Source organism: Peromyscus leucopus, chromosome 13, assembly GCF_004664715.2.
Source record: "Peromyscus leucopus breed LL Stock chromosome 13, UCI_PerLeu_2.1, whole genome shotgun sequence".
Taxonomy (NCBI): domain Eukaryota; kingdom Metazoa; phylum Chordata; class Mammalia; order Rodentia; family Cricetidae; genus Peromyscus; species Peromyscus leucopus.
In genome coordinates, this window is record NC_051074.1 from 21,330,986 (window position 1) to 21,355,840 (window position 24,855).

The 24,855-nt window shown below is 45.9% G+C and overlaps 1 protein-coding gene across 1 annotated transcript in view; it reads right to left on the reverse strand.

The window, feature by feature from the left end:
- Positions 1-267: 267 nt before the first annotated feature.
- Rab31 (RAB31, member RAS oncogene family) overlaps positions 268-24,855 on the reverse strand; it is a 129,792-nt gene continuing 105,204 nt past the window's right edge. The window contains exons 6-7 of the mRNA XM_028873986.2: positions 16,903-17,012; positions 268-3,000 (exon numbers count right to left, since the gene is read on the reverse strand). Coding sequence (XP_028729819.1) covers positions 2,903-3,000; positions 16,903-17,012 — 208 coding nt within the window. The 3' untranslated portion in view covers positions 268-2,902. The remainder of the gene's footprint in view (positions 3,001-16,902; positions 17,013-24,855) is intronic.

Genomic DNA, 24,855 nt, shown 5'->3' on the forward strand with positions numbered 1-24,855 from the left:
CTCCCGTGAGTGGCTCCCTCAGGGCACTCTACACTCTGCTTAGAGATGCATTATAGATGATGCATTCATCCTAGCCCATAGCTTTCATCACGTGACCATGCTTTATTTATCTGTTTCCCTAGTGGATGACAATCAGCTCTTGTCAACAGTGCTTCAGTGAATATTCTCCTCCAGGTCTTCACATGTACAGATTTACATGCTTTTTTTTTTTTATTCTGAGTTGACTTTTAATCCCTTTACTGATTATAATCAGAAAAAGACACTCAGTAAAACTTAAAATATTTATTAGTATGAATCATACCAATGGGTTAAAATCAAAAGCAACTGATACAAATGAGCACAAGGGAAATGCTTTACCATAGAACAGAGTACAAGATGCGAAGGTCCCGGGTGTCTGGGGAGGGATCGTCTAGGTACAAAACCTGGGTCCAGCCCAAGTGGAAACCCTTTACAAAACCACCAGAAAGGGTGACAGTCTGTGTGACGGCATGACTGCTGGGTCACCGGGTGTCACAACAACGATGAAACGCATGATCAGGTCTGAACACAGCCAGAGCTCCTGGCTGATGGCTGGCTTCTCACTCCCTGCCCCGAACACAGCCGAGTGGCAAGGAGGGAAGTCTATACAGGCCATAGTCCTTAATGGCAGAGGAAACGTTTCAATCCTCCAAACCTCCCTCAGGAACGAGTGGGATCCCCACTGGGGCACAGCCCTTACTACTGGCTAGAATGCAGGTTAGTCTGCAAGGTAACATCATATTCAGTACCCTAATGTACCATTTTTTACTAAAAAAAAAATGGCAAGTCAATTCTGTACCTATTGTAAAACATTTGCACAGCTCTACCACTGTCCTCGGGGATTCCTGCTGAGAAAGAATCCCTCTGACGATATGCACCTCACTTACAGACACAAACAAGGTCATGAGCCAAACCAGCCACTCTAAAATGGATTACATGGAGGTGTAGCCAACATCAATCATATTTACACATATACACAAACCTGCCTCGTGTGAGGGAGAGAAAATAGGGGTTGGGAAGGGAATTCTGGGAACGATGATAAGGATACCATATCCTGTGTCAGAACAATTGTAATTTCTAGGTCTTTACAGACGTTTCTATGATTAAAAGTCAATTGTTAAAACAACCCAAAAGGAATCCCAGGCCAAGGGGAGAAAGGCACCAAAGGCCACAGCATCTACCTGCAGAGGAGGCCCAAGAGGGTATGAATATTTGTGTGCCCAAGTGCCACACACTCTCTGTTTGACACACATGCGTACTTACCCTCTGCCTAGCTTTGACATCAATGGCAATGCAGCCTAGAAAAAGCAAGGTTTCACTCCCCCCCCCCCCCCCCGTGTGCTTTTCTAAAACACCCAGGGGGGCTCACTGTCACGGGGAAGCCCAGCCAGTTCATGTAAAATTCAACCTCTGCAAACCCAATCCAAAGCCATGACATTCTCTTCTGGAAACAGTACCATCTCAGCTTAGAAATCTAGACAGCCGAGCTATGCAAGTTCCCAGGACAAGTTTCCCTAACACAGGGGAAGGTTCAAACATAAGCTTGATGCTACCTGGAGAGAGGCCTTTTCAGTTTCAACTCTAGTGACACTGGCAGCATGGGACAGGCGCTGACTGTCCTTGAGAAGGCCCTGTTACAACATACAGACACCATTTGCTAACAGTGTTGGAGATGTCTGTTATGGGACACCGGGGGACACTCTTGAATCAAGACAAGGATTTTCCATCCTTCGTATTCTAAGAGTCAGTTAACTCCCAAGTTGAGGAAGAATGTATGTGGGCGAACACATCCTGGACTTGACAACCACCGTCTATGACGGAACCTCGCTCTGTTTGCTTGGTGGCTGTTCTCTCCAAGGCTGGAAAAGCTTAAAGTATGGTCTTCTGATTTTTATACTTTGGGGGTCCAGAATTTTAAGGTGGTAACATTTTTCTGGCTGGTTTGCTACAACCCATGATTAGCTGCTATTAATAGAAGTTTGCCCTACAATTTAGACTCGACATCCTCTGGTTAGTTTTTTCCCTTAGACACTATGGCATAGTCTCCTAGTAAAACAATGCTCTGTGAACTAATCATCTCCAAGAGTAGAAAGTTACTGCAACGGAGAGGATGTATGCTGGGTGGTGCCCTGAATGCTATTTATAATCCTCCACCTACCATGGCTTACATACCAACCACTTAACTCTTTTAAACCGGGCCTCCCATCCCCAGAATTATGTGTAACGTTCTAGTCTGGTTTGGTTGGTTGTGTATGACTGTACCTTAGAAAAATGTTCACCAGTTACATGAAAAGAGGACACAGATGGCAGTTTCTAACACAACTTTTGTCTCTTTTGCAGAAAGTCAGTTCTCAGTTTGAATGATGGTCCAGTTATACTTCTCTGATTTCCCTCAGAAAAACTAATATAGTAGAGGTTTGTCGCCAAGCCAGCTAAAAGCTAACCTTCTATATTGCTGCTGCCTTTTGGTGAACTGGCCAGAGAAAAAGACCCTGGCCCTGGAGAAGTTACTGGAATCTGACTAGATAACATCCGAGGTCAGGGAAGAACAGCACGGCAAGGTTTGCGAACAAATCTAAAAAATTTTCTAATATTTCTTTAACAAAAAACGGCAACTATACCTATTCCCTAATAAGTGCAACCCCTGCCGTGTGCATTTTATAAACCGAAGGCCATGTTGTGGAGGTACAGTGAGTTTTCCGGAGTTTTCGATAATCTCTTCGCAGGGACCCTCCCTGCTCAGCATCCTGCAGGTCTCCCAGCATGCAATGCTGCTCACTCTCCGGCAGGCAGGCAGGCAGTCCCGAGGGTAGGGTCCTTCTGTGGGCCCCAGGCACTGGAGAGGGCTCTGGCTTCCTGCTTCGTGCTCCATGTGGCCCTTGGGTCAGCAGCAACGCCGGCTGGTTTGCAAGCTCTGGTTCCCAAGCTTAATCCCGCCACTGTTTCCATTTTCATGGGGGTCCAAGGGTGGGATCTGGCGGCCTGCGTGGTGGGGGGGAGGGGGGAAGGGAGAGGGAAAAAAAAAAAAGAGGCCAAAATTGAAGTTCTCTTATTTTAAAAAGTTGGCCTGTTTGGGTGCAGAAAATAGCAGCACCTGGGGGAGGGGCTAGCCCCCCCCCTCCTTTCTTTCACAGTCTCCTCTTTTTTGCTCCCTCCCTCCAGCCTTCCTTCCCTGCCCCCCCTTTCTTTCTTCTCCCCTTCTTTTCTTCCCCTGCTTCCACATGAAGTCAAATTCATGCTTAAAAGGCTGAGGGAAATTACCAGCAGTTTCCCGGCCATGCAAACCTCCCAGGGACAGGGGAAGGCACCCATTCACCCCACGGATGATGGACCTGCTTGCTCCATCATCACTCCGCGCCCTAGCCTTGCCAGGGAGTCACCCTGCTTTGTAGGACTCCAACAGGAAGAGCGAGCATTTATCTGTCTTTTCTGCCTCCCACAAAGAGAGCTGGGCTGGGAACTGCTGGGATCTTCGGAGACCTGCCATGGGCTGGCATGCAACGCACCAGCCTTACTTGGCTCATTAGCCCGAAGGACCTCGGGACATATTTCCCAGGAGGCAGTACTCTAATGTCCTGTACAAGCAACCTTACTTTGACTTCACTGAATTTTAACTTTTGTGAGGAAACACAAAGTAGCAATTGAGAAGACAAAGGAAAGAAGGGATAACGACTCCTAAAGGTCTGGGTTCTTCTCCGTGGACTGTGCGGACCGCCCCGGGTCTCTGTGGTTGAACTAAAAGCCACCGGGTTGTGTACGTGACACCGGAGGGCTCCGAGGCATGCGAACTTCGTCTCAAGAGAGCCGCTCCTCTAAAGCACAGGGAAATCTAGAAACAGCATGCTTAGGCAGCCAACACCAAAGATTCATCTTTGGTCTTTCGTGGCCAGTCTTAAAATGTCCGCTGTCACCACCATTTTCTGTGACTTTGCTGAAGGACATGCCAAAACCAAATAGTGGTTCTTACTATAATGCACATGGATTATAATTATAATCCCACTGGATCCTCAACCCTTGTTCTATCCACAGTCTCTTTTGCTTTTTCTTTCTCTCTCTCTTCTATTTTTCTGTTCATCCTGAAAAAAACACATGGAACACTAGCTCTAAAATGGAAGATTAAAACACACACACACACACACACACACACACACACACACACACACACACACGTGAATAAAGGGGAAATTGTTTCCAAAGACTAAAGACTTTTGCTTTTGCTTTTGTTTTTATGGCAAACATATGCTCCCTGTTTGGACCAAGTACAGAATCGAAAGACTCAGAGGCTGAAGGCCTTTGGCATAAGATGCGATTTCTGGGGGTTTAGTGTGCTGTGCAGATGGAGTGATGTAGATACTCGACAAAGTGCAAGCAGAGACATACGCTCTCTGGCCTTGGACTCAAGGTTAACAGTGGAAATGAGCGTCTGACACAGAGTGAGGACGAATTCCCAACACTCTCTACAACCACATCGTCTGACATCTTGTACAGCCAACAAGTTATACAAAACTTCTGCAGGCCGTTCTTTAAAAAAAAAAAAAAAAAGTTCAGCAGAAACAATAGGATTGTACTTCCCTCTTTGAGACATGTCCCCACTTGTCATCACAATTGAAAGGAAGTTAAAAATAAAAAATGCCCTTTTTATTTACTACTGTGTCAACCTGAAATAGTAAATAAAAAAGAAAGTCCTGGTATCCTTCCCAGTCACATCCTGCCAATAAAGTACGGCCTGTTCCTCAGGCCAGTCATGTGTTCAGAGGCCCAACAGTGTCACACTATATAGTTATTTAAATAGATAGTTAGCTTTTGCGTCTGAATTTTTTGGATAAGACTATAATTCTAACTAATACAATATGGTTGACTTAAAAGATAGGAGCTAGCCAGGCGGCGGTGGCGCACGCCTTTAATCCCAGCATTCGGGAGGCAGAGGCAGGCGGATCTCTGTGAGTTTGAGGCCAGTCTGGTCTACAGAGTGAGTTCCAGGACAGCCAGGACTGTTTCACAGAGAAACTTTGCCTCAAAAAAACAAAAACAAAAAAGGAAGGAAGGAAGGGAGGGAGGGAGGGAGAGAAAGAGAGAGAGAGAGAGAGAGAGAGAGAGAGAGAGAGAGAGGAAGAGAGAGGAAGAGAGAGAGAGAGAAAGAAAGAAAGAAAGAAAAGAAAGAAAGAAAGAAAGAAAGAAAGAAAGAAAGAAAGAAAGAAAGAAAGAAAGAAAGAAAGAAAGAAAGAAAGTTAGTTATAGGAATGGAAGTGGGCTAGCAGGCTGGGAGAAAGTGTGGGCTGAAAGGCACTGGGCCAGTAGGCTCTGAACCCTTCAGAGGTCATTTCCACAGGCATGGGCTTTCCACACATGCCCCTTGTGGTCTGGGTAGGGAAGGGTTCTCAGCCTTTGTAAAGTTTTTTTTGTTGACTAGATTCTCTCCTCATGTCACTTTTACCACACCCCCTTAATCCTCAGAAGTTATGCTTCAAGACCAATCCCCAGTGGACAACTGAAACCATGAAGAGTACCAAACACATTGGCCACCTTCCTTTCCTATACAAATATACCTATAATAAGGTTTCACCTGTGAATTAGATAGATTAGGAGATTTATAAAGTCACAAGTCATACATTAGAACAATTATAACAGCAGGTTGTATTAAAAGTTAAAACATGATTTTTTTTTTTGTAATTTCTGGGATTTTCATTTAGTACTTTCAGGCTATGGTTGGTACCATGGATAAGGGAAAGGTGCCGTATTTCTCAGAGGCAAAAATCAATGCAGTTTCTTCAGACTTCCTCTTTATCTTTGGGTAGAAAGCATGTTGAGATTTGAGAATCAGTTACCCAGTGAAATGAGCCTGGGTCAGTTATGTTAAGTCCCTGAGCAATCCTTCCCTCCACTATAAAACGCAGGTGAGACAGAAACTCGACAGCCCCTGCTCACTGTATCCGGCCGTTACTAAAATGCTAGGGACTCAGGACAATGATGGGGATTCCCTGCAGCAACAGGCTCCGGCCGGGACTCAGTGGCCTCTGGGTGGGAAGAAACGCCCAGTGCTTGTGACCAGGAGACGTGGTTGAGTCTCAAGGTTCAGTTAGAAGGGAATCCTGTTTGTTTGGAGACCACTCTGCCTGGGAACATCACATAGTTCCAACTTCAAACACTGTGAGGAAATATAGTGCACCCACTTTACAGGGAGACAGAGAACTGAGTCCCAACGGTGAGCCAAGCACCCTTCAAGAGCTAAGCAAACACCACTGTGGAAATAAGTGCCGGCTCCCGTGCTGTGCTCCGAGGCCTTCAGAGCTGGCTGGGTAAACGTTCTCAAACAAAGAACGGTTCTGGAAAGTGGCCACAGCATTCTGCACCAAGGAGACTCCCTGGAATACAGCTCACAAAGGATTTCATTTACCTGGACGCAGAGTTGAGCTAACACACACAGATGACATCTGCACAGGACCAGATTGGTCTCTGGATGTTTCTACTCCTCCAGAGTGTCCTCCAAGCATGCAGTCTCCACAACAAGCTGTTCTTGAACACGAATCCTAGGCCAGTGTGTTTATTTTAACACAGTTTGGATTGTGTAAGATGCTCTTGGGGAGAAGTTAAAAAGACTTTTTTTTTTCCTCTCAGGTTTCCTGAAAGTTGACAGTCCAGGAGAAAAGCATGCTTTACGAACACTTCCTCAGGAATGCAAAACGTGGAAATAAATTCCAAACCTATGAGTTTAGGCCAGCTTGGCTGGGGCAGCCGCTCGAACACACACAAAGAATAAAGCAGTGTGTTCCCTGCAGCTGCTCTCTGGGATATGCTCCACCTCTGCACACTCCGACTTCTCTGCAACAGCTCTGTTGTCTGTCTCTTCTTTAACTCCATTCTCTGATGGCTTGACTGTCTTTCCTTCAGTGTCCAGTGCATCTCGAAGTTGCTATGTGACTGCTGAAGATCTTAATTCTCGGAATCGTCCAGGTTGGGGGCATAACCACCTGGAAGCTTCTGCTTTAGGAGAGGCAGTCTTTGTGGAACACTGCCATGGCTCATACATGACCAGGGATCACGCCGCCGACAATAACAAAGATGGCACTATAAAACTTTTGTTTTGTTTTTTTGAGACAGGGTCTCTCTTTGTAGCCCTGACTGTCGTGGAACTCACTATGTAGAACAGTCTAGCCACAAACTCACAGAGATCCACCTGCCTCTTCAGGAGTGCTGAGATCAAAGGCATACACCACTCACATCCTACCCAACTTGATATGCCATGTTTTGTGCATATCCGTGGGAGACCTGCCCTTTCCTGAATAGAAAGGAGGAGTGGATGGGGCAGGGGGCAGGGGAGAGGTGAGAGGGGAGGGACTGGGAAGAGAGGAGGGAGGGGGAAATGTAGTTGGGATGTTAAAATAAATACATAATAAAAGGAAAACTTCCGCTATTAGGATAAAGAGTCTGATGTGAGGAGTGAGCTGGGATTCTACAGAGGACCAGAATGGACCAGGAGGCAGATGCTACACTTGGTGAGGAAACTCACAGAAAGCTCAGGTCCAAGATGATGAGAGCCACAGTAAGTACAATGAGAGAAGCAGGAAGGAAAGAGGCAAAGAGCCATGAGGAAACCCCAGGCAAGACCTGACAGAAGAATAGAAATGAGAATATGAAAGTTATAGTCATAAGTTTTCTCAGGTCCCACCCAGGCCTGAGGTCCTGCCCAGGCCCATGGTCCCGCAGCCACTTATAAAATAATCATTCAGAGGCTTAATATTATTTACAAACTGTATGGCCTCTGACAGGCTTCTTGCTAGCTAGCTCTTATAGTTTAACTCAACCCATAACTATTAATCTATGTATCGCCACGTATTTACCTGCATCCCATTACATGTTGTTCCTAGGATGGCAGTCTGACGTCTCCCTGACTCTGCCTTTCTCTTTCCTGTCTCCCTCCTTGGATCTCCCGCCTGCCTCTAAGCTACCTTGCCATAGGTCAAAGCAGCTTCTTTACTAACCAATGGGAACAACATATATTCACAGTGTAGAGAAAGACGGCCCCCAGCAGAAACTAGAGACCCCCAAATTCGGAAGTTAAAAAAGTCTAGGGAGCCAGATAAAGATGTAGCCCAAGGTTAGAGTGCTTGCCTAGTTTGGCTTCATCCCCAGAACTACAAAATAAAGACATAAACATTAACCACAAAAACACATTTGGTTCAAATATGTCATAACAATTCTAACACATATTCTGGTTTAAAAAAATTTAAAAAATGTCTAGGGAGTCAAAGTCATGGCTATGCTACAAAGTGGAGGGGGGGGGAGGGGGCTGTTCCCATTGGCTACCTACCTAAGGACTTCAACAGCCATTGTTGTTGGGTTTCCGATGGAGTGACTTCAATGGGAAGACTTTTGCTATGAAAAAAAAATGAAAATCCCCCTTCCCCTTTCGTTCTTGAAACTGATACTTTTTCTAAAAAATCATCTTTTGGTTTACAGAGAAAATTGTGCAATTAAGCTCTCACATGTCCCTGTCTTTATCTCCCAGCTCCTGCTGTTAGTGCCTGGCATTAGTATAAGACGCCAGTTCCAACAGACGAGCTAATATTAACCACTACGGCTAACTGCAGCCCCAATGTTTGCGCAGGGCTCTCTTTGTTATACATCCTGTGGATTTGGGTAAATGTTCACTGCCATGTCTCCATCATTACAGCATCAGATAGAATCATTTCACTGCCCTAAAAATTCCCCCACGCCTTATTCCCTCCCTGTCCTGGTTTTTGTCAACTTGACCCAAGCTAAAGCCATCTAGGAAGAGGGTTCTCGATTGAGAAGATGCCTCCATGAGACTGGCCTGTAGGCAAGCCTGTGGGCATTTTCTTGATTGAGATGGAATATGCCTACTGTGGATATTGCTATCCCTAAGCAGGTGGTCCTGAGGTGTACGAGAAAGAAAGCTGCGCAAGCCAGGAGGAGCAAGTCAGGAGGCAGCATTCCTCCATGACTCTGAGTCAGTTCCTGCCTCCAGGCTTCTCCCTTGAGCTCCTGTCCTGACTTCCTTCACGATGAACTGTATAGGCTGTAAGATGAAATAAACCCTTTCCTCCTCAACTTGCTTTTGGTCATGGTGTTTATCACAGCAACAGATACCTAACTAGGACACCCCACCCCACCCCACCCCTCAACCTGAAAACTACTAAATTGACCTATTTACCTAACAATAAAAATTAAATTCAAAATAGTTACTGATGAGAGTAATGTTTGGGACTCCCTTTAAAGCCGTATAGGGTGGGGAGAATAGAAATGAGATATGCTTCTGTGCTCATGATGATTCAGTTCACTTATGTACTGTAAGTTTGACATTTTCTATAATAAAGTCATTTTCCAAAGTTGCCCGGAATGCACCCTTACAAAGGAGCCATGGATGGAAATTTAACGGGCAACCTTGTAAAAAAGAAAGTCTTGGGAGAATGCATTATTTAGTGTATATGATATATGGTTTGACTATATGAAATCAGGATTTTACATAAACTACTCTCTAGCTTTTTTTCCCACAAACAATTTGTCTTTTTAGGTCAGTAACAAGAGTCACATCATCATTTTCAAACACTGGTTTATATTAGTGTACTATGATTTGGAAAAAAAAATTTCTCAACTTCAATGCAATTTAGTCATTTCCTGTTTTCTACTGGTGTAGATAATATTACCAGAAAACTGCTGTACAAAGTCAGGAGCCAGGGGCAGCCCAGACTTAAAGCTGAGAGCATGTGACTTCATGTACTGGCCTCTTACTTACTAGCTATGAGACACAGCAAGTCACAAGATGGTGTCCTCATAGTACAATAAGGATAACAGAGGGTAAGTGGACATTCACAGCCTACAGAAGGACGTCCCACTGCAACAGAGTGCCTACTTCATAGTGAATGGGACACCATTGAGCTAACACACATTTTAGCCGTTCCAACAACAGCAAGGAATAAGAACTCCACACACTCGAAGCACCACTACACTTGGTCCCTGGATCTGCCTGTTTCTCGGGCTTTGATTCATGGTTGTTTGCACTGTCCATCAAAACCACACAGTTAGGCCTATGATGGCTGTGTCTGTATTGAACACACACAGACTCATTCTTGTCATTATGCCCTAAATAATACAGTAGGACAACTCTTCGCAGAGCATTGATTATGCTCGGGTATAAGTAATCCAGAGATGAGGGGCCGTATCAGGGGAATGTGTGCTTACATACAAATGCTACAGTATTTTAGATGGGGGCTTGGGCATCTGTAGATGTGGTGTCTTGGAGGGTCCTACATCTAAATCCCATAGACACAGGGGCAACGACCCTGTGCTTTGTACAACTGAGGATCCCTGAGAACTGCGTGGGGTGAGAACTCCCATATCAGCGTCTTCTCGGCTGGCATTTGCTGAATTAACTGTTTTGGTGATAAAGAAGGGACTGTCCTTGCCTTTATCTTCAATGACAGCTTGCTGTACTGTTACAAAATTTTCAAAGGTTTTTGTTTTGCTTCCAAATGTCTTTAACACACTCTAAACCAAGTAACTACCACAGAATTACAAAACGCAGCGGCCGTACAACAGCCAGCACGCTGTGTAACGATGATTGCAGAACAAGACACGTTACCATCTTTCCTGTCTTCTAACCCTTCCGAGCCAGTGCCGCTTCCATCTCTAGCTGTTTGTGCTTTCAAAACAATCTAACCAGCACACGGGGAGCTGGTTAGATACTCGCAGGCTTGAAAGGACACTGAGGATGGACCCCAACCTTGAAGTCTGCAGATCAAAAAGCCAGGAACTGAAACCACAAGATTCTGTTTGCTGGTCAACGGGATAGGATCTGAGTCATAGCATGTGGCCCTGGGTGGGGACATGCCCTTCTGAATGCCTCTAAGATCAACAGATAGCTGGAGGTTTCTGGTAGTGAACGAGGACGCACCAGGTCCTCTCTCCTAAGAGTTCATTCAAATGGGTCTGTCAGTCACTTAGATTGACGGGAAAATGCCCCTCAGTATAATCTAGAGGATTAGAAATGGTAAAAGCCTGCCTAAAATATAGATCGACACAATAGTCTCTTTGGCCATTCTTGTCGGTTAAAAATGCCGCATGTCACCATTTAATAGATGCTGCCTATCTCGTACACTATGCTTCGTGTATCTTACCTGAATTCTTTCAACTGAGCTCACAAGGACCAGAGAGCCAAAGGGAGGTCAGAGAGAGAGAGTCTGCTGGACACAAACAAAACCAAAGCATTTCTCACTTGTTCTTACACTAGCAAGAAATGCCCCCCAAACAAAGAAGCCACAGCGCACTGCTCACAAAGTCTCCAGGGTATTTTTCAGGAGAAACATTATAGCCCCTTGACAAAAAGCATCCAATGGAAGAAGGGGTGGATTTGGGTTCGTGGTCCACAGTGGTGGGGGAGGGGGAGGCAGCAGGTAGCTGGAGCAAGAAGCCAAGAGATCACATCCCCAGCCACAAACACAAAGCGCAGAGAGGGAAAAACAAAGTGGGGTGAAGCTATAAATTCTTTTTTTTTTTTTTTTTTTTTTTTTTTGGTTTTTCATGACAGGGTTCTCTGTGTAGCCTTGGCTATCCTGGAACTCTTTGTAAACCAGGCTGGCCGTGAACTCAGAGATCTTCCTGCCTCTGCCTCCTGAGTGCTGGGATCAAAGGCATGTGAGTGCCACAGTGCCTGGCTCAAGTCTGGTCTCTTACATTAAAAGTTTATTTATTTATTTATTTATTTTTGGTTTTTCGAGACAGGGTTTCTCTGTGTAGCTTTGCGCCTTTCCTGGAACTCACTTGGTAGCCCAGGCTGGCCTCGAACTCACAGAGATCCGCCTGGCTCTGCCTCCCGAGTGCTGGGATTAAAGGCGTGCGCCACCACCGCCCGGCTCAAAGCTATAAATTCTTAAAGCCCTCCTTCAGCAAGGCTCTACCCCCTAAAGGTGACGTAACCTCCAAACAGCACCGCTAACTGAGGGCCAAGTGTCCATTCAAACCACCACACTGACCCCTTCTAAAATTACCTTCCGAAGTCTAAATGAAGCTCACGGCTTCACCTAAGTGGAGGTCTCTGAGGAAGGACCTCCACTGAGCTCCCGCCTCCTCTATTCCAAATTCGCTGATCATGCCAACCGATTGAACACTGCCTAGGTGTTCCTTCTCCTAAGGAGGAATGCTTTTGTAAATGTTAACTTGCTTAACACCTAAGTGGGACTTTACATCGCGTTTGGAATATGACATCCTTTCTTCATCGCAAGGCTTCGTCTCCAGCTTCCACCTCCCGCTGCTACCCCCAGCTGATGCTACACATCAGTTTCCAGTTCTGGGACTTAACTACAGTTTTCCCAGGTTAATCTTGTTAGGAGCATCGATGGATCGAGTCAAGTTTCAGCTTCAGATTAACCATTTCCTTGGGGAGGCACTCTTCAGCAACCCAAGGTCCCCACCTGTCACTCTCTCTTTTAGTCCCTGCCCTGTGGTTTCCTGGCACTACTGCCACTGCCTTTTTTTCACCATGAGGTCTAGCATGACTTCAAGCTCATAAAAGCATACGCTATGTATTTTCCGAATAAACAAAACAAGAGTCTAGGCTTGTCCAATTTGTTGGCATTATTCAAACTTCAGTCACCACAGAGAAGTAATTACATTTCTTTTGCTCTAGTGAGCCCATCAAAAATGTTACTTCCTAGAACATTCTGAGATCAGGATGAGACCTAAATTCAAACCGCAAGAGGAGAAGGAAGAGCATCCACTGTGGTTCAGGGTCACAACTGAAACAAGGAAGAAATGAGAAGCAGAGCTGAATTTCCAGCGCCCTAACCCTGGGTTTCCTCCCTCATCTAGAACAGAGCATTGTGCAGCACCCCCAGAAAACAGCCATATAGTTTATTCTGGGTTTTTAACACTGCAACAGCTGAGCAGCAACAGAATAGTCTTTGTGCTTTCTTATACCAATTTAGAGAAAAGAAATTAGCCAGGCGGTAGTGGCTCACACCTTTAATTCTAGCACTTGGGAGGCAGAGCCCGGAGGATCTCTGTGAGTTCGAGGCCAGCCTGGTCTACAGAGCGAGAGCCAGGACAGGCACTAAAACTACACAGAGAGACCCTGCTTCAAAAAACCAACAAATATTAATTAATTAATAAAGTTTACAATTATTTTCTTAACCAAGAAAGAAATATGAACAACCTCTGGGTAAAAATGTACAGAAGAGAATGAGCCCCACACAGCAGGGTTCAGTAGGTCTGAAGATGGGCCCTAGAAGAGGGGCACCTGGAAGAACAGACACCAGGGGATGTGGCATCAGAGAACAGACGGCCTGGACCAACCAGGACGGAGCAGCAGCAGGAAGGTCCGAACTTTCCCAGGCAGCTGTTGTCTTCAAAAGACAGAACGTTTTGGGTGAACAGTGTGCAGTTAGAAAATGCATTGGCTTATGCTCGGAAAACACAGTTGTCTCATTTCTGGTTTATGAACACCCTGGGAATACAGAAGAAATGCATTTGTATCTGCATCAAAGTCGGTGTGAAGCCGTTTTATGCTAGCACACCTTTTCAAGGGGCTGTTATTCTCACTGCTGTTCCTTGGGTTTTAATTGTATGTTTCCTCCCGGGCATGCTTGTCTCCACAACATTGCTTTGAGAGCATAGGTGTCAGCAGTCTCTAGCTCTATTTTAAGCTTGGGTAGGAGCACACGTAACCCAAGTAGGAACCGTGAAAAGGAAATTCAAGAAATGTCTGCTGCCGTATGCTTGGGTGTCCTTGGAATTCTGTTCTAAATTAACCCATACTTTAGCTACAAAACCCCGTTTTGAAGCAATTCACCTGAAAGAATAGCAAAAGAGCTCACAGTAGCATCAGAGCTCACGGATATGGGTTGGGAGGGACTGGGGTAGAAGCAGGTGGGTAGAGATAATAGACAGACAGACAGACAGACAAATGAATCGATAGAGATAGATATACTAGAATGGGGTGGACAGAGATGGATAGCTAGAAATAGTGGAAAGAGATAGAAAATGATAGACAGGTGGATAGCGATAGCTAGAAGTATAGATGAATGGACATAGAGCTACAGACAGTAGACATAAGTGCAACAGACACAGAGCGGAGAGGTGAGGGACAGATAGATGATGGATGTAGAGACATGGCTAGAAGGTCTCCCATGTATCTACATGCTTTACTCACTAAGTATTTATTACTAAGGTATAATACACAGAATTAAACATTTGTTTACTTGATGTGGAAGAAGGGGAGACATGGGCTTATGTAGGAATTGCTTTGAAGCTGAAATTACTCCCTGCTTAAGCAAAAGACTGTTTTTCTAAACAACGCAGACCATTAGAATATGAGGAACTAATTATTCAAAGCCTACATCGCTGTGAACCACGGAGACCCCTGACATGGAAAGGGATTTAGATTGGTTGAGTTACACAAAGGGATCTTTCTGAGGTGTTAATACTCAATATCTAGGCTTTGGGGTTCAGGATTGTTCTCTTTGAGGTCTTTATCTGACTTTTGTAATAATGACTTTCATCAAGCTCAGAGAGCACCTCCATGTAGAAATCGTGAAGTAAATTTGATGCATGTGAAAAACAGAGCTTCCTGTCTGATCCCTGCCTAGCCTTGACTAACGGAGCCCACTAAACAAAACACAAGAGCTGTAAACCAGAGGCATTGGGGTAACAGGTGAGGTAGCTCATTGCAACTGCCTGCAGCAGGGTTGTGCTGGCTCTTGATTGTAACCCAGCACTCAGGAGGCTGAGAGAAAAGCACGGCTACAAGTTCAAGACCAACCTGGGCTACAGAGTGAAACCCTATCTCAAAAACAACAACAAAAATAAAGACAAAACAATGTTTAGGGGGTGAGCATACCAGAAAAGCCTAACACCGCTGGAAAAGAATCAGTTCACTTGAGGGCAATTAAGGGCCCAATGTAGGAAGTTCAAATCTAACCTCACGGCCTCTCAAATGGACCCAGGTACAGAGCGCATGTGCTCCGACAGCCCGTCACAAAAAGAAGCTGAACCGTGAGAACATGAAGTGCCCGACACCAAATCACAGCTCCAGCAGGCTAGAGATTAACCATTCAGCCCAATGAGCTCGATGTCTCTCAGCTGTGTGTGTAAACAGCAGCAGGAAAAACCCTCATGGAGGCAGACGGAAGGAAAGGCAGCAGGCATACCATAGTGACCGGGCCCAGGGCTGCTAGGGGAGGTGCTGCTATCATCACCCTTTTGCACACTTCTTTTGCACACTTTGACACAGTGGAAGTAATCCTGCTCAGAGCTCTCCATTGCCTATGAGTCCTTTAAGCCAACACGAACCAACCAAAGGTTCTCTGCTGCTGTTCTCAGAATCCAAAATAATGGACCGGAACCAGTAGAATGGAAATCAGCTCTATCCTGAGAGCTATTGGCCTTGAATTCAACAAAAAGTGATCTCAGGTGAAGAAGAAAGCCAGTGAGTGCCCTACCTCCCTTTGGGAACTGCCCAGAGCTGGGACATCTGAGGACAGCTGATAACTGATAAGGGTTCTGATCCTCCCACAGAGCACTTGCAATGGCGACACCTCACTGATAGGGAGACTTCTCCCAGCCTCTTATAACACACTGATGAACTTCTGGAGCTCCGAGCAGTTCCTGGGTCTGTGGTCAGCAGGCCTTGCTCTGGTGGAAGCCTGCACCCGTATCATGGCCAGAGGTTATGAAGGTGAAATCTGTTGTGCCTGAAACTTCACAGCTGCAGACAGATGTGTCGGTGTAGTTAGCCACAGCAAACAGCTGAGGTTATAGTCACTCATGGGAAAACACCATAATGAAAGGGAGGTACAACATGACCCAGAGCTGGAAACTGACCTGGAACTGCCCCTTGTCATGAGCAAGAGTAACATGATCTTCACAAAGGAACCCTGTGCCCAGTTCTTGACTTCAGGTCACATGAGAGGCAAACATTTTTGTGAACAATTATTTGTCAAACTAAATCCCTAAAAGGTTCCCTTCCTTCGTTTGTGTAAAGTCATTTGATTTGATGGATGGACTTCTACCATACCACCGTCTACTTCGTCTCTGCCATCAAGATACTAAATAAAATGCTACAGAAGACATCTTTTTTTTTTTTCAGATGTAGTATCATTCTTGTTTTGGTTTTATTGAGTTATTTCTGAAGTTTACACATTGACTTCTAACTAGGAGCACTACCTAACCCCACCCCCCAACCCACCCCGTCAGAAGACATAATTTTTAGTTAAGTGTAATTACAGATGTAATCTAAGTATATATTCTCATCTTGCAATGAGTGTGTCGTTTCATTCACAAAACAAAAGGAACAGAGCAAGTTACAGAACCAGAGATGTTTAGGAAGTCTCAGGTGAAGCAGTTTCTCCTAAAAAATGGCTGTATGAACAAGACTGGAACAAGAGCAGTATCAACAGAAAGGGGAAATACCCCTAAACAAGGAACTACGACTAATGGCCAGTGGCAGAGGGAGAATTAGCCTCCCCCAGGGATGAGTCCACTTACTGGTTGTCCAATGAAGAGTGGTCAGCCTTCAGACCATACACACACAAGCAACAAAAACGGACTCAGTAGATTGTATTTATATACTTGAGCATACATACATACATATATGTATGTGTGGAACGAAAATAATCAAAGAAGAAGAGGCTATCCACTTGAGAATGGTGGGGAACATGGGGGGGGGGTGGAAGGAGAGTACCTTGAAGAAGAAAAGACACGAAAGAGGCGAGTGTAAATACACTCATAGCTGTAGGGGCGCGCAGGGCGAGTTTAAATCAAACTTTGCAGTGTTTGTTGACAGCACCAGATAAATTCAAAGGCTCATTTTTGACTCCCCTAAGCATAGCCATGCAAGCTAAGTCGGGCTGGGAATACAAACGTGACACTCACTGATTCCTTGGAAGAGCTCCTCGATGTTAATGGCGTTCTTCGCACTTGTCTCAACCACAATGGCACCTATGGATTCAGCGTATTCCTTAGCATCCTTCAAGGGCACCTCCCTGAAAAAGAGGTCAGACCCATCAAGAAATGAATGCTTGCTTGTAAAACACGAGTACTCCAGAGACCAGACAAACAGCGCTCGTGGAAATGACACCTTAGCTTTCCTATAGAATAACAACTGAACATTCATAGAGGATTGAAGACCTGCAAGGGGTACACCTTAGAAACGGGTCTCTACCAGGTATGGTGGTCCATGCCTTTAATCCCGGTTCATGGATGCCAGCCTGGTCTACATAGTGAGTTCCAGGACAGCCAGGAATACAGAGAGAGACCCTGGAAGAAAGAAGGAGGAGGAGAAGGAAGAGAAGACAGAGGAGAAGGAGAAGGAAGAGAAGGAGGAGCAGAAGGAGAAGAAGAAGTTGTAGTTATAGTAACAGTAGTAGTAGTTGGTCTCTGGCAACCATGGACAAGACACACATTTATAAAACAGTGCTCTCTCCACAGGAGTGAATTCCTAGACTGGAGAGAAAATGGTTGTAAGTACTGGCTATGGATATTCCAGAAGTTTGAATGTCTGTTCCCTTGAAACTGACATTGACATTTAATTGCCATTATGAAAGTATTGAGGGGTGAGACCTATAAGAGGACTAAGCTAGAGGGTTGGAATTAATGCACTTATGAGAGAGAGTTCAACCCCACTCTGCCTCTTTGCCCTTCTGCCTGTGAAGATCAGGGTTCTCCTTTCCACAGACCAACATGGTCCAAACACCATCTTGGAATCAAAATCACCAAACTTGCTGGTGCCTTGAGACTGAATATCCCAGGCTCCAGATTTGTGAGTCTGTATATTTTGCTTAAATGATCCAGTCAGTGGTATTCTGTCACAAACTAAAACAGACTACGGCAGGTTAGTTTCAACCTTTCTTCTGTCACATGACTCAACACTATAACAATAATACACTGTGTGTGCACTAGTGAACAGCTTTTGACATATTTCACATATGACAGTTTTGCCACATCTGGAGGTTCAACATCCATGTACTCAACTGATTGCAGATTAAAAAAAAAATACACCAAACCACTTCCTAAATGATGCTGTACAACACGCTCTTTACATCATGAGAATGCATGAGGATGGCTCCTAGAAGCTCCAAGGTTTGAATGCTTGGTCCCCAGTTAGTGGGACTATTTGGGAAGGATTAGGGGGCGTGGCCTTGTTGGAGGAGGTGTGTGACTGGGGCAGGCTTTGAGGTTTCCAAAGACGCCATTCTCTGTGTATACTCTTGCTTTCTGCTTTGCAGACCAAGATGTGAGCTCTCAGCTGCTCCTGCACTATCATGGACTCTACCCTCTGGAACGGCAAGCCCAACTAAACGCTTCCTTTTATAAGCTGCCTTTGGTCATGGTGCTTTATCACAGTAATAGGAAAGTAATGAATGCATACAGCATTTACATCATACTAATATAAATAATCTGGAGATGATATAGAGTGCATGGGGCGGGTGGCTTCTGACAGATACTAAGCACCCGTGGACTCCGGCAGCCCCGATGGACGTCAAGAGACATCACTGTCACTTTTCACAAACATAAAATCTGTGACATGATTTGATGGTTGGCAATGAAAATCTTGTGACCATGATGCAATACAGCATGTCTGAACCTTAACCTTTCAAAGGTGTTTCTTACCAGGGCTTTAGGGCGTAACAATCTAAAAAGGAATCAACATATCTGTTTTCAGTGTGAAGATACCTCTAGAATCATGGGAAACATAACTCAGAAAATGGGGTAGGGACTAGAGGGAAAGAAGAATCTAGAAGCTCTTCTGATGCTGGAGGTGAGAGATGACATATTTGAGTAAAATGACAATGGAAAAGAAGAGAGGACGTACAAAGCTGACTCCTGGAACGAAGCTGAGGGGACAGAATTCATTTCCTTCCCTTTCTCCCCTCCCTTCACTCAACTGGTGTGAGAAGTTGTCAGGGAAAGTGCGCATTGGGACTCATGCTCCTTATGACGCCCGTCTAAGCTTACTTCTATTGGTGTGATGAAACACCACGAAACTTGGAGGAGGGAGGAGAAGGCTTGTTTGGCTTCCACATTCCAGTCACAGTCTACCGTTGAGGGAAGTCAGGCCAAGAGCTGGAGCAGAGGCCACAGAGGAGTGCTGTTTTCTAGCCTGCTCGCCATGGCTGTCTTATACCACTCAGTGTGCAGGGCCCTCCCACATCAATCACTGATCAAGAAAATCCCCTAAAGACTTGCCTACAGGCCAGTCAGATACAGGCATTTTCTCCCGTTGAACTTCCTCTTCCCAAGTGGCCCGAGCTTTTGTCAAGTTGACAAAAACAAACAAAAAAACCCCACCACCAACAACACCAGGACTGAGCCCAAACTAAGACAGGAAACTTCCCAGGTCCCAACTGAAGAAGGGTCCAACTAGAACCTGCCACACTAAAAGCAGTTGTCCCAAGACTAAGTCAGATGGAAGACGCCTCCTGAGCCTATCCTTGGGAGTTCTCACTTCCTGAGTCTTCCTTACTAGAGTAGCTGTTAGGAGACTCTGCTGTCCCTACCTGACCAGTCTCTGGCCTTCGGCAGTGATTACTATTGAGTTTTTTTGTGGCAATTTCTTCACATGTGGAAGATTCCTGAAGGCTTTACCCTGTTTGGTTTAGGATGTTAGCCTATTTCTAAATATCATCTTGAAGTCTTTATTAAACCATATTTAGAGCAGGACTCCCCTCTTTCTGAACGAGAGGCAGTCAACTCTGCTACCTGCTCCTATCTGTGTGTGGAGTTGGGGAACTTGGTAATCACACAAGCCTCAGAGAACCCACTAGAGAGATCACATACAATAGCAAGGCCTCTTCAACTTTGCTTTGGAATTGCCCAACTGTGGCACAAGGCAGCACAGGCTCTGCCAGGATTAAGGTAAGAACAGGTTAGTCACTGTGTGTTGACATTATCTGAAATAGGATGATGGTAAGCTGAGTGTAGCTACTTCTTCTGGACCTTGAAATGGGGAGAAAGGAAAGGCATATTTCAGACTCCTTCCATGGTTAGAATGGGTCTCATTAAATAAACAACTGGCCCAGAATGTCACTACTAATGAGAAATGCAAGGAGAACGTCACCCTTGTCCCTCACACTAGCCACTTTGTTCCTGCAAGACCCCTAACAATGCAACCACACACCATCCAACCTGCATGTTGTTCTTGCCATCATCATAGGCAAAAAATAAGTGGTGCGCTCCAGCTATCTCAAACTATCAACTGCAGGAGTCAGGATGGTATCGGGGGAGGGGTACAAGCCATGCTTATGTATACCTCACAGCTGTCTTCATATGTTCATACATCTTCAGTTTGTCCATAGACACCGAATTGCAGCCTAGTTTGCCTTGTAAACAACCTGGAGCCTAGCTTTATAGAAAAGTGTCGGAGTCTCAGCCAATCACAACTGCTTGAGCCATGTTGAACTAAGACAGACAGGCACAGTAACCAATCAGCGGTCACTCTACCCCACTTTCTTTTTTTTTTTTTTTTTTTTTTTCTTTTATATCTCATTTCCTTTTCTCTGGCTCTAAGTATAATCCGATTGGCTGGACCTTTTGAAAATGGGATTGCTGCCTGGTCCTAGAACCGAGAAAGAAAAAATCAAATTATGATCTGTAAAACTAGATTTGCTGGTGTGTGTAGGCATGTGTGGGTCCACATTGCTGGGGACAAAAGCCAGGGTCTCATAAACGTTAGGCTTAACCACTGAGCTACACTCCCAGCATGTATTTTATTTTATTTATGTATGGATGATGTGGGAGTGTGTACGGCATGGCCCCATGTGGAAGTGAGAACAACTTTGGGAATTGCTTTTTCCTTCCACAATGCAAGAGATTATTTGTAGACTCTCAAAAGCTAGAGAAAGTCCTGCCAGTATAAACAAAGAAGGGAGAAGTGATGGCACTTGCCTTTAATCCCAGCACTCGGGAGGCAGAGGCAGGCGGATCTCTGTGAGTTCGAGGCCAGCCTGGGCTACAGAGTGAGTTCCAGGAAAGGCGCAAAGCTACATAGAGAAACTCTGTCTCGGAAAAAAAAAAAAAGTGCATGGGTTGACAGGATGGATAACTGGGAGAAAGGTGCTTGCCATGAAGCCCAAATTCACTCCCCAGAACCTACATAGTAGAAGGGGAGAATCAATCCCCTCTACACACACATTATGATATACATATGAGCACAGACACACAAATAAGTAACTTTTAATATAAAAAAAATTAAAAGTATGTTTGTGTTCTTTGCCTGGAGTTCCTGACACAGCGATCCACAAATTGGCAAGCGTTGGAGTGATAAGATTGTCTCTTATTTATGAAGCTCTCCAGTTGACCACACAGGAGTTGAAGGTGTGGGACCTACAGACAGCCACACAATTGGGCTCGTTATCCAAGAAGCCCTCTATGGGGTTAGAGACAGACTTCTAGCCCCACCCCCAACCTGGGCTGCAGATTTAACCAATCACGACTCAATAATGACATCGACAAAACCAACCTCTTCAACAGGAGGCCTGGAGAGCCTCGTGTTGGTGACCACACAGCTACTACCAGAGTGGTACACCCAAAGAAATTCCTCCTTGACCCTCAGACCACAACCTACAATCTCTTCCATTTGGCTGCTCTGAGCTTGCAGCCTTTACAGCTGAACTATAATTCTAAGGAAGTGCTTTCCCGTGTTCATTCTAGCAAGCAACATGAGGGAGGTCGTGGGAGCCCTGTAATTGGCAGTCTGCTGGGTAAAACTGTGGGTAATTGGGGGAGACGAGAGATTCACAGCTGGAGTCTGAACTAAGAAGGCATAACATGGTACCGAGTGAGCCTCTCAGCAGGTGGACTTTTCACCAACTCTGGTCTCTGTCAGAACGAATAGAATTGCTCTTGGAATGGTGTGAAGACGGCCTGGGAGAAGACCCTTGGCAGGGTGAGAACGTATTTAGTCGTTTGCAGTGGCAAACATCCGGGGAACTCCCCAGTCCTGATGCAGGAGGAACCACGGCACAGGTTAAAAGGCTGCTGCCAGTCTGTAATTACGACTATGAAGGGCTATAATATCCAGTGTGTGTTCATTTATTTAATTTGTGTGTATGTGGGGGTGGGCGTTCTGCCTGCATGTGTGTCTGTGCTCCTCACACATGTCTGGCGCCCAAAGGGCCAGAAGAGGGCTATGGATTCCCTAGAGTACTGGAAAATGAACCTGCGTCCTCTAGAAGAGCCGAGCCGCAAGTGCTCCTAACCACTGAACCATCCAGCCCCTGACGTCCGGTGTTTTGATCAATCTTCAACGCATCCTGAGTGTCTGCTATAGGTTGGGCATTGTGACAGGCATTGAAACAGTTACATTGAAACTACCTAGACGCGCGCACAGTCAAGATACAAACATGAATGAGGCCATCAACTTTGATGGCGAAACTACCTTTGGAGTGTCTAGTCCATGCTACATACAGAATCACCAAGAAGTGACAAGCTGGAAAGGATCCACAGGATCCCCTCCCTCGTCCTCTTTCCACGTGACCATACTCTGCGCGTGCCCTCGATGTCAGCCTTCCTCGGGGGTTCTGGTGAGACACACCTTTCAAATCAGCTGGGGCGAGCCAGCCAGAGGCTGGCTGAGTGGTCAGGATGGAGGCTGGAATTCAGAGCTAGGACCAGGTTCCAGGCTTCATGGACCGGTGGGAGACAGACAGGGCTGGAGAAGTAGAAAAGGCAGAGGCTGTGGAGGCTGTGGAGGCTGTGGAGGCTGTGGAGGCTGTGGAGGCTGTGGAGGCTGTGGAGGCTGTGGAGGCTGTGGATCCAGTACGCCACATCTGGAGTGGCTGACTTCTGCCATTCCTTACTCCTCTCCTCTTTATTTGTTTATTAACTGCCTAGCTATCGGACCTGAATTCCGGGACCAACTCTCCTGTCACTTGTCAGAATATACCAGGAGCTTGACCCATCCACGGTGGAGCACAGTGGACTCCTGAGCTGGAGAGAACATGGGGCCCACCTGCACTCAGCTCTAACTTCTTCCCCAACTGTGGGGAAGAGGGCAGCAGGATCCAGCCCACTTCCGACAGCAAAGGCTCTGACTTAACTCTTTCTTGTTCCCGAGTGACTAGACCTGGAGAAGAGGGTACTTACTCACAGGAGCTGCAATCATTCTCACTGGACTTCTTTAAACGGGAGCCTGAAATGTTTCAGCTCGAAAGGCTAGTGATGCTGTCATTTTCCCCCTTTCAGTTTTTGAGATAAAGCTCTAGACATGTTGCCCAGGCTGGCCTAGAACTGACTATGTAGGCCAGACTAGGCTGGCTTTTAATTAGTGTCAATCTTTCTGCTTGACACCCCAATCCGACATTATCAGCGTGTACCATCATGCCTGGAGAAAAGATTTCAAATCCAAACAAAGCCAGAAAGTTTGAATTTGAGTGGAAGGGTCCAGCCTCAACTAAGTAAGCCAGTGCCAGTCTCAAACAACAACAAAAGACACAAAACACATAAACATGCCTAGGGAAGGAAGAAATCAGAGATCTAGGAAAATGAAATTGCTTTGTGTTTTAACAAATTCTCAGGTGACTCTGGCTGTAGTGGCGCCAAGGCCAGATAGAACCATGGCTTTGTTCTTGTGCAGGTGTCCTTCAACTGTACCTGATACCTCAGAGGTGGTCAGTGAACACCTTGTAATGCTAGATGGCAAATCCCCTCAGTTGCCATTCACAGAAAGAGGAGGAAGTCAGGAGGGGCCCTGTGGACCTAACAGGAAGTGTAGTCAGTGCTGAGGTCAACTGGAAACTCAGGAGGTACAAGTTGGACCACCCTCCCAAGTGGGCCCGGAAGAGGTTTCTGGGGTGAAGGTAACACCAAGAGGAGGCTCCTCGTGGGCTCAGCTCTGGACTTATCAGCCCCCGGGGCGGGTCTTATCAAGCTCTGGACGGCAGCCAGTTCTGTGTCCCTTGGACTCAGGCATAAAGCCCTGAGCTGGTCACTTGCACTTGGAGACTTCTCAGCAGGGGACAGAGATCAGGAACACTGTGTTCTTGCCACTCTAGAGCCTGTGCTGCCCAATAGGGGGTCTTTGTTTTGTTGTGTGAGGCCGTTACCAGGCAACCTGGCAACTGACTCACTGCAATTTCAGGGCTAGTCAAGTATTGGTGGACCTCCTCCCCCAACACCGGGGAGCCCAGAAGCCCCACCTGTGAGGAGGGGTCCCTTCAGTGGGTCTCAGGCAGAACAATGCGTTGTCCTCCTGAGGGGTCTGTGGAGGTTTAGTTCCCAGGACTGGCAGCACTCCAACCACAGGTTTTAGGCCAGAAGCGCTTGCTAGCAGCCTAGCTAAAGTACTCAGATGAACAGGTGAACAGGCGAACAGGCTCAGGCACCAAGCCTTGCTCAAGGAGCTAGGGTAACTAACTGCCCCGCAGTATTTACTTCCCTGCTACCTTAGTATTCATTCAACCATACTTTCCAGTGTCAAATGTAGCACCCCGGTGCTACAAAATGCTCGCACAGTTAGATCAGTGTCTCTTTTGTGCACAATGCTGTCTCAGCAACAAGGACAACACGGTGCCAGATTCTTACAGAATTATCAGAGGACAGAATTCAAACTCCAGGGAGGGCTCCTGGTCCTGACCAGTATCCCACAGGCAAGGAGGGGGCACACCAGTGTGCTAGCCATCCACGAAGAACATTCATTTCAGTAAATGGCCCCAAGAATAAAACGGTCATATTCTGTATAGTTTTCTTGAATTTAGGAAACCTTACATTAATTCTGAGCAATTTCTTATTCACGGATGGCAAGTAACTTTCCATAAGCCACGGGCATTTTTCTGTAATATTCTTCTGCATCTTCCCATCCTAGTTTGTTATTGGTGTTGTCTTTTTCCT